Source organism: Juglans regia, chromosome 13, assembly GCF_001411555.2.
Source record: "Juglans regia cultivar Chandler chromosome 13, Walnut 2.0, whole genome shotgun sequence".
Classification (NCBI taxonomy): Eukaryota; Viridiplantae; Streptophyta; class Magnoliopsida; order Fagales; family Juglandaceae; genus Juglans; species Juglans regia.
In genome coordinates, this window is record NC_049913.1 from 1,594,711 (window position 1) to 1,603,777 (window position 9,067).

Below are 9,067 nucleotides of genomic sequence, written 5' to 3' on the forward strand. Positions count from 1 at the left end.
GAATGTGCTTCTACAGCGCTGCGCTGGTGTTCTGTACTCCACATTTTTCATGTTTGTTTTATATATGGAATGTATGAAGGGGTAATATAAATATTGCAGGGGGTATCTCAATTAAGGAGGGGGTAGTAATCAGGGGCATAATTAGGGGGACAGGGGAGCCCTGCAAACCCCACACCCAAAGGTCGAACAGAGGCCCGAAAAAATGGGGCAATTTTCAGTTGAATTATATATCTTGATCCTTTGGGTGACTTAATTTACCATTGGAGTGTGAATTACCTCGATAAATGTTTGGTATTTTTAGATTATTTTGTTGTATTAACTATTTTATAAGAGAGCTTAGCTCCTCCCAATTCATTCTTTTCATCTTTAAGGTCCGTATGTATATAAAAAAAATTAATTTTTTAGTAGTAAATTTTATTTTTTTTCAGAACGATTACACGACGTTTATATATTTTATGGTTGTCCGTAGAATTATTCTATTTATTAACAGTTGAATTAATTCAAAAAAGTTACAACCTCATTTAAAGTACGTACTAGAAACTAACATCCAAAAATTCTGATTTATTTGAATGATCGAATAAGATCAAATATTTCATCATAACCCAAGTATAATCAACATGACTAGTAACAATGACTCTCCTACCAAACATTTGTTATTTTTGTTATTTTCACCTAATGCTTTTACTTGGTCGGGTACTTCACCACCTTGTGTGCAAAACATGGTACGTAGCTAATCCACCAGTTCAAAGCTAGCTACTGATTGGCATTGTGTTTTCGTGGGTTTGTAAATGAAGAAAATACAATGTACAAAACTGTCAGGAAATCATGCACCTGAACGGCTTTCTTGAAACCTGCAAGGCAATTTTCATCATGAATATTGGCCAAAACCTTTTAACTTTTTATGCATCTCTTGCCACTACGAAATCGCAAAGAAGCATAACATTCCATGGAGAGCTAGCTACCAGACTCGAAAGAAAACCATGAATATTAGTGGTGACAAAAATGCATACAAATTAAAGCCTAATGGAAGCTGAAAATCAGTTTACAAAAGCAGGCAATTAAGTCATCGATCTTCTCCTCGTAGCAATGAAACACGATATAGCCGCCATGATAATGGCCATTGCCACAGAACTTACATCATCAAAAATAGCTGAAAATCTCAATTCTTGAAGATCCCAAAGAGTCGAAACACAAAGGCGAAGCCCGTCTAGAATCTCTAGCAATATAGGCGCCATCCCTCTGCTGATGACCAAATTAAGGGCATGCACCTCACTGCAGCTACCTACATTACATGATGAGGTTTTTAAAAAATATATATAGTAAAATGGAAGAGAACTTGCTCGGAAACTATCTACCACGAAGGAAGAGATACCGAGGTGGGGTTTATGGTTTTTTTTGCCCACGGCCGACCATTTGTTTCCTTCAAAAGCTCATCACTGTGCGTTTATTTTTGTTGTGTTTGAATCTTGATTGAAGAACTAGAGAAACGTACAGTAAAGCGAGGGAAAAACCAAAGAGTTAACTGCATGGGCTTGGAGTTTTGCTCGATCGTCATTGATCTGCTCCTTCTAGGATGCTTCCTACTTCCTACTTCCTACTTCGAGGATCCATGCAATTAAGGTCGAATCCAACACGTATGTGTTCTTGTCGGTACCGTAAAAGGTGGGGCGTCAGCATATGTACATGGAACGTCGATGGAACGAAACTATTAAAGAATTACGTACAGACTCCATACATTAATAAATAATATCTTCTTCTTCATGATCTGACTTCTGCTTCGTTTTTGAAAAGCAATTGTGTAGGTAATATGCATGATCACATGAGTCATTCACATCCTAGCAAGCTGCAAGTACTTTCGTACGAATTTCTACAAGGAAAAGCCTACTCTGCCCCCTCTATCTTACCGCTTAAGTGTACCGTTTAAAAAAAAAAATTACTTAGTAATTATATTGATATATTTTTTTATTTTTTAAAAATATATATAAAAAAAAAAAAAAAACTTAAAATGTGCTGTGAGATCAAACCAAACCTTTAGCCCGACTCTTTCTATAAACTCCACTGATAATCAAGATAATTGACTTGATTATGGCATCTTAACCAAACCGATTTGACTTCCATATAAAGCCTTTTGGTAATTAATAGAGCATGCTCTGCACGTTTTGAAATTTGCAACTAATTATATTTTCTATAATAAAAACTAAAAATAGCTTATACGTACATAAACAGTGATTTTTCTCCAATTTTTGTTTTCTCATTTTGTCCTTCTTTGATCTTGCTTTTTCTCCAATTTTTTTTCCCATTTTATCCCTCTTTATTCTTACTTTTTCCTTTTTATCCTTGTCATTGTATTTCTTCTATTTACACAATTACGTTTTTATCCTTTTATTTTATTACTTTCTGACCTAGTTTACCTTTTTTACATTCACTTATTCCCTTCAAATCGTTTAAAGTTTTATTTTATAATTTTCTTAATACAAATTATGAAACAACTTATTTGAACTAATCTATTATTCTTATAATCGACCCCAATAAATGAAAATAATTTGAAATTATTTTTATAATCTTCTATTATTTTATTCAAATTTTATTTACTTATCTCATTTTCTATGGGGACAAGAGGAACATCCTAGCTATTTTTTATTATTATTATTATGACAATACGTGTTATTTTGTTTGTGGAGAATGGAATAAGAAGTATTTCAAATTATATAATCATTTTTTGAATGAATCATTCTTTCTATTTTTTATACTTATCTTATTTTATTTCTATATTGATGATGCAAATGCTCTAAATCTATTTCATACAGGAGTATTGCCTTATTTGCAACATATGGCAGATCAAACTTTTAAAAAAGAATGAATCATTCAACTCATTGCTGACATGGATTAATGAAAACAACGATGTCACAAAAAATTTAACATCGTTTCCATTCATGTCGTAGAAGAAACAAGAACATATATTTTAAATGAATGCATCCTCCAAACTACACAACAGTCACTTTGATAGTCCTATAAAGCATTTACATCCTATGCACAACTTTTAAGATAAAAACTATAATTTCACTTCTATTAGTCTATTTTGAAGTATTAGTCTTCTGCTTATTACTTCATAAATAGAATGTAATTATTACGCTTCTTCATACAATAATTATTTATTGTTTAAGCATAATATTTTCACAATATTTTTTTCACAACTAGAAAAACGTGTCTTGCATTCTGCACCATAACTAGTATAGCTTATATGTGTGTATATATATACATCATTCAAATATTATATCTATGGAATACTTTCGGGGAAACAAATATGCAATAATATATAATTAATAAGATTGCATGTGATCATATCTAAACTATCATGACCTAGTCATATACATATTGTAAGGGGTTTTAAACTTTTCTCCCATTTTAGTGGGTTGTGAGAAGCAACTAAGAGAATAAGAAAATAAGGCACAGCCTAGAACAAATAAGTCTCTCGACTCGGCTAGCAGGTAGACTTCATGGATGCAAATCCCATATGGGAGTAGACTGCAGAGGGGATGGGATTCGCCGTCATGGAAATATCTCGAACAACGTCCAACCCTTGAGTACCTGTCCATATCAACAAGCGGGAAGCAAGGGGACCCTTGATCTTCTGACAATGTGACATCAACAAACTATCGAAGACACAAGCAAAATAAGGTAAATAGGGAAACCACACCGCATTAATGATATCACTATCTGAGCAACACGTCACATTAATGACGTTATCTTAGAGGTACATCGCATAAATGACCCTGACAAAAGGAACAATAAAAAAGACATGAGCTCCACGGGGCAGGCATGATCTCCCCAAATACTGTCAGTATAAATAGTAATTTTCAGGTACGAAAAATTTCTCTAAACTGTCATTATTTACAAACTTTCAAAATACTCTACACGAACTTTAGCATCGGAGACTTCCGACCCCAAGGCCTCCCTCTCTCAGCTTCTTTCTTCTTCGTTTTTGCAGACCTAATTTTAAAAACCCGAGTTGCTGCAACATAGTCTAAAAACGTACAAAACACGACGTTAACACATATAAATTGAGAACCAATCAAAATCAGTCCATTGTTGATCTTATGAATTAAAAAATAGTAATCCGATCATTGGTCCAAATGAGTCGATTCACCTGAATCGAATCAAATTGATATTGTATTTAGTATGTATATATATATCTATATTGTTGTAAGTGATCCAATCGAACCCATTCATTTAAAACTAATCCAAAACATAGAAATACTAGCTTAACTGATGATCATGAATCATGATCAGCCCGTCATTTAAAACCAACCCATTGAATAAAGAAAAAATCAACCCATTTGTATCTTCTTAATTAATGTTTTTCAGACGATCTATTCTTCTAATTGCCTCTCTTTCTTTTTGCCGCGCGAAACTTTTGTAGTTTTTTTTGTACCATTTTCCATGCAGCATCATTTTGTTCTATATATATATATATATATATATATATATATATATATATATATATATGCTCATGCATGCTGTGCATGCGTCCATATCTCTACCCGTTCAGCTTCAAATGTTTGCAAGAAATATGCTTCAACATGTTGATCTTCACCAACTTGTGAATTGGCTTCGTTGTGGAGCTACTTCTTCCTTCTTTGTTCGACACTTTAAGCTGATGACAGTTTTCCCCCTCGAATATCATTTATACTCGCTTAAAACTTCAAAATTTTATTTGAATTTCTGGAAATAATCGTAAGTACTTGTACATGATCTTTTAATTTTTTATTTTTTTCATCAACTTAACAAAAGGAATCGGTCTCTACGAGCCAACCTGCATCTGCATTGAAGTTCGTATCAGTCGGTTGGCACTGTCGGACACACAATTAATGTTATGATCAACTCCACAAGAGTTTTTCACCGTTTGATTGAAATAAAAATTAAAAATTGAATAAAATAATATTAAAATATATTTTTTAATATTATATTTATTTTAAAATTGAAAAAAATAAATTATTTATTTTATTTTATATAAAAAATTTAAAAAATTATAATAATAAAATAAAATAAAATATGAATAATTATAAAAACAAATAAAGCCTTAAGGCCTCGTACACCCTTGCAACAACGGGAGTCGAGAGTTAAATAAAATAAAAGATCGTGCTACGCAGACCGATGATCTAATCGAAGGAATCAATTCATAAGCATAAATTTACTTTTTTATTTTTTTCTTTTATTTTAATATTTTTTACATATCTTTAAATATTTAAAAAAATAAATTTATTAATATTTATTTTCTTAACTATTAAATAAATTTTTTTATAAAAATAAAAATTTAATCAATCATTTTTATCGTTACTTTTATCAGCTTCACCAGCATTCCGCTAAAATAAAAGAATCAGGATAATTTCGAAAAAATGTGAAAAACCTATAAAGCCCTCACGTTTTGGTTAAAAATGCTAGCCAGACAATCCGGCGAAATCAACTGAGGAGCTGGACCGTATCTCGTATGAGAGGGACGGCGGCACTTTCCTTCACATGTCCAAAACAACGTCGTTTACTCATTAATGACTTCTCCGAGTTTCTTTTTTGTCTTCTACAATTAAAAGAGCCCACTTCAAGTTGGGCGCGTAAAACAATCTCAACGACGACAGCCTCAAGTCTCGTAGCGAAAATCTAACGCCATTGGCTGAGGCACACCACCCACCGGATCATGCGCGTGGGCCTGAAAGTGGAACATTCTTGATTTTGTCGGCTGCTAATTATTTCGTTTGGAAGTTCAAATCGTAATCTCATAATTCTGGGTTTTACTAAAAAAAAAAAAAAAGAGGGAAGAGCTGGAACCGAAAAGGCAGGGCAAAGGTTTCTCCCTTCTCCGATCGAATTCTCGAGTCGAAATCATACGCTTTTCTTCGATTTGTGGTATTTCTCCTTCGCCATGGGGCTATGGGAAGCTCTTCTCAATTGGTTACGAAGGTAACTAGCCTCTTTCCCTCTCGTTTTAGATGCCGAGAAAGCTTACGTTGAAAAGAGAATCCAACTCCGATTTTTTTCATTGTTATGGCGTTGAGAAAAATTGTGGTTTCAACTCTGCTGAACCCAATGCTTACTTGAAACGGCAGTTCATGTCATGAGATTAATGATCTTGTTTTTTGTTTTTTGGGTTTCTCAATAACCAAATGGAAGGACATTATATGGGTTAATTTCATTTTTTTTCGTATAGCTATTTTTTGGTTATTTTTCCTTTGGATCTGCTCGGTTGTATAGAAAAGTTAGAAATAAAGATTATATGGGTTATTTGATAGGAAACATTTCCCAATGAATTAGGCAAATACGACTATTTGACATAGGAACTGTGTTGATTTTTCTTTGACTAAAAGATATGGTTTCCCAATACAACAAATGAAGGTTGCTTATGGCTGGGTTACGTGACTGGTATCAGGAATAATGTAGGATCTGAATTTAAGAACGGTACTAAATAAACGTGGAATAGTTGATATGGTATTCCATTACAATTAGGTTGTGGTGGTGTATGCATTTCACTTGGCCTGGCCAAGCCATGAGTGTTTGTATTACGTCTTAGGTGGGCGTTGATTACTTTTGATGATGATCATATTTCCAGCGGGCGTTTGTTTTAACTTCTGCTGAAACTTCTAAGATTATTATTCTTATTATATTTTTCGCCCTTTTCTTGATGCATTTTGGATCATTTGTAGATGCCTTTTCAATACCTATCAAAAAAAATTATAGATGCCTTTTTATTAACACCTGGGAAGCCCCTTGAATCAACTATAACTCTTCATGTGCGTTTGAGGTGAACATTGTATAATATTCTGATTCTATTGCCAGTGTTTATTAATTGCCAGACTTTTATGATTAAACTCATGATTCTCTGGATATAGCTTCTATAGCCTAACATTATGCAATCTTTTTTCTTTTTTTATTCTAGTCTCTTCTTCAAGCAAGAAATGGAGCTATCTTTAATAGGCCTTCAGAATGCTGGGAAAACATCACTTGTAAACGTTGTTGCTGTAAGTAAATTATTTATGAGATGTGTCAATTCTTCCTTTTTTTTACATTCTTTTCTCTCTTTCAATTCGATGCTGATGACAAAATTTCTGTTTCTGGAATTTACTTCAAGACTGGTGGATATAGTGAAGACATGATTCCAACGGTGTGTCATCTTTCTCTATTAATATCTGGCTCTAATTTTCACCATAAAAGACGTCAACCAGCCAGAGAATTTATCATTTTGTAGCAACAAGCTATCATTTGGACATGTCACTTTAAGCTTTTTTTTTTATCTGCAGGTTGGATTTAATATGAGGAAGGTGACTAAAGGGAATGTGACAATAAAGCTATGGGATCTTGGAGGTCAGCCCAGATTCCGTAGTATGTGGGAGAGATACTGTCGTGCAGTTTCGGCCATCGTGTATGTTCCCTTTTGTCCTTAACACTTTTAGATACATTGGAATGTCTCTGTTTATTGCTACGAGCCTACAAGCTTCTTACTTTTTCCTTAGTTCTTTTGAATCTGTGAGATGACATTGTGTTGGCTAAAGTTTAACTTACGGCTTAAGCTTCCACTAATACTCTTTTGTTAGTATCATTCTATTAGTAGATAGAAGGTATCGGATGCAGAAGAAGTTCTTGAAACCCGAAGTAGTCTTATTTTTCACTGTAAAGACCTTCGTCTAGAAGTTTGTTCTTCTTTCTTATATGGTGGTTATGATTTGTAATATTGGATGTTGGGGTTTATAGAATATATACATCGATGTCTTTCAGAAGGTGTTGTGAAGGGCAGAAATTTGTTTCGACCTACCGTTTTCTTAATAGTAATGTATATCTACCTGCTATTTATCAATTTTGCCCTTGGTATTCTACAAACATTCCCCAATTATGTATTATGCTTTTTTTGATAAGTCCCAATTATGTATTATGCTACAAAAAATATCTGATATTATTTTCTCTTTTTGTGGTTGTGGGGCTCTTGCCCTGAAAAATAAGGGCACCAGGGGTGGAGTTCCAAAAATTTTGGAAAATGTTCTAAGTAACAATGCAAGCAACTTTTCTTTTATTTTTTTTACTTTTTATGAACATTGGAAAAGTATAAAGAGCATTGCCCAAGTATACAGAAAGTATACCTCTGTTTTTTTTGTTTTTTTTTTTCATTTTTATAATTGATCAGTTTAGGTTATAGCTTGCCAATTCAGTTTACTATTTTTTTGGGACCAACAATTTGTTACCTTGCTTTTTGCATGTTGCAGGTATGTTGTGGATGCTGCTGATTTTGAGAACTTGCCTGTCTCAAGAAGTGAACTTCATGACTTGTTGAGTAAGCCTTCACTTAATGGCATTCCCTTGCTGGTACTGGGTAACAAGATTGACAAACCAGGAGCTTTGTCTAAAGAGGATCTAACAGAGCAAATGTAAGTGGAGAGTAACAAATTTTTAAATGGTTTTTTAGCGTCCACCCAAATTTGTATTCTGTGCTGAATGACTCATCAGCTCTTCAACGCCCTTATATAGGCCCTTTTCTTTAGGTTCCAATTAGGCTTTTGAGTTTTTTTTTTTTTTAATATATTAACTGTAGTTTTGAAAATGGTATTCCACACGTGCAGGGGGCTCAAGTCCATTACTGATAGAGAAGTTTGTTGCTACATGATTTCTTGCAAGAACTCCACCAACATTGATACGGTTATTGATTGGCTTGTGAAGCATTCTAAATCAAAGAATTGAGTCTCGGCTTGTAAACTTTTCATGCGGTCATTCATCTCGATTGTTAAAGAGTGGATCTGAAGCTGGTGAAAGTGGCTTCGGCTGTTCTGTCTAACCAGGTTTATTGATTAGTCTGACCGTGGTCTTTCTCTATTTGGCTTCAGTTACATTGTCATTTGTTGTGTGGGGTTAACATCTAGAGGCTCTGGTGCAGACTTGGTTTGGATGTTGCAACACGCAAATGATTCGTATTTTTTGTATATACATTGTTCAGTGTGTTTTATAGTTTGAACATGCTACAAGCCTTGGTGGTTTTGGATGGAATAATGGCTTCATTATAATCAGCTCTGTACGAAAATGTCATTCATTA

General features: G+C 33.8%; 1 protein-coding gene across 1 annotated transcript; it reads left to right on the plus strand.

Annotated features, from left to right (window-relative positions):
• The first annotated feature begins 5,778 nt into the window (after positions 1-5,778).
• Positions 5,779-9,067, plus strand: LOC108979721 (ADP-ribosylation factor-like protein 8b). Its single transcript, XM_018950447.2, has 6 exons — positions 5,779-5,955; positions 6,929-7,010; positions 7,121-7,153; positions 7,290-7,411; positions 8,247-8,408; positions 8,601-9,067. The coding sequence occupies exons 1-6, from the start codon at positions 5,918-5,920 to the stop codon at positions 8,716-8,718; spliced, it is 555 nt and encodes a 184-aa protein (XP_018805992.1). The 5' UTR covers positions 5,779-5,917; the 3' UTR covers positions 8,719-9,067.

Excerpts from the sequence above, each read along its gene's own strand:
- LOC108979721 (XM_018950447.2), top strand. The coding sequence starts at position 5,918 with ATGGGGCTATGGGAAGCTCTTCTCAATTGGTTACGAAG. Across the intron at positions 7,154-7,289 it reads GTGAAGACATGATTCCAACG|GTTGGATTTAATATGAGGAA; the intron begins GTGTGTCATCTT and ends TTTTATCTGCAG. Across the intron at positions 7,412-8,246 it reads CGTGCAGTTTCGGCCATCGT|GTATGTTGTGGATGCTGCTG; the intron begins GTATGTTCCCTT and ends TGCATGTTGCAG.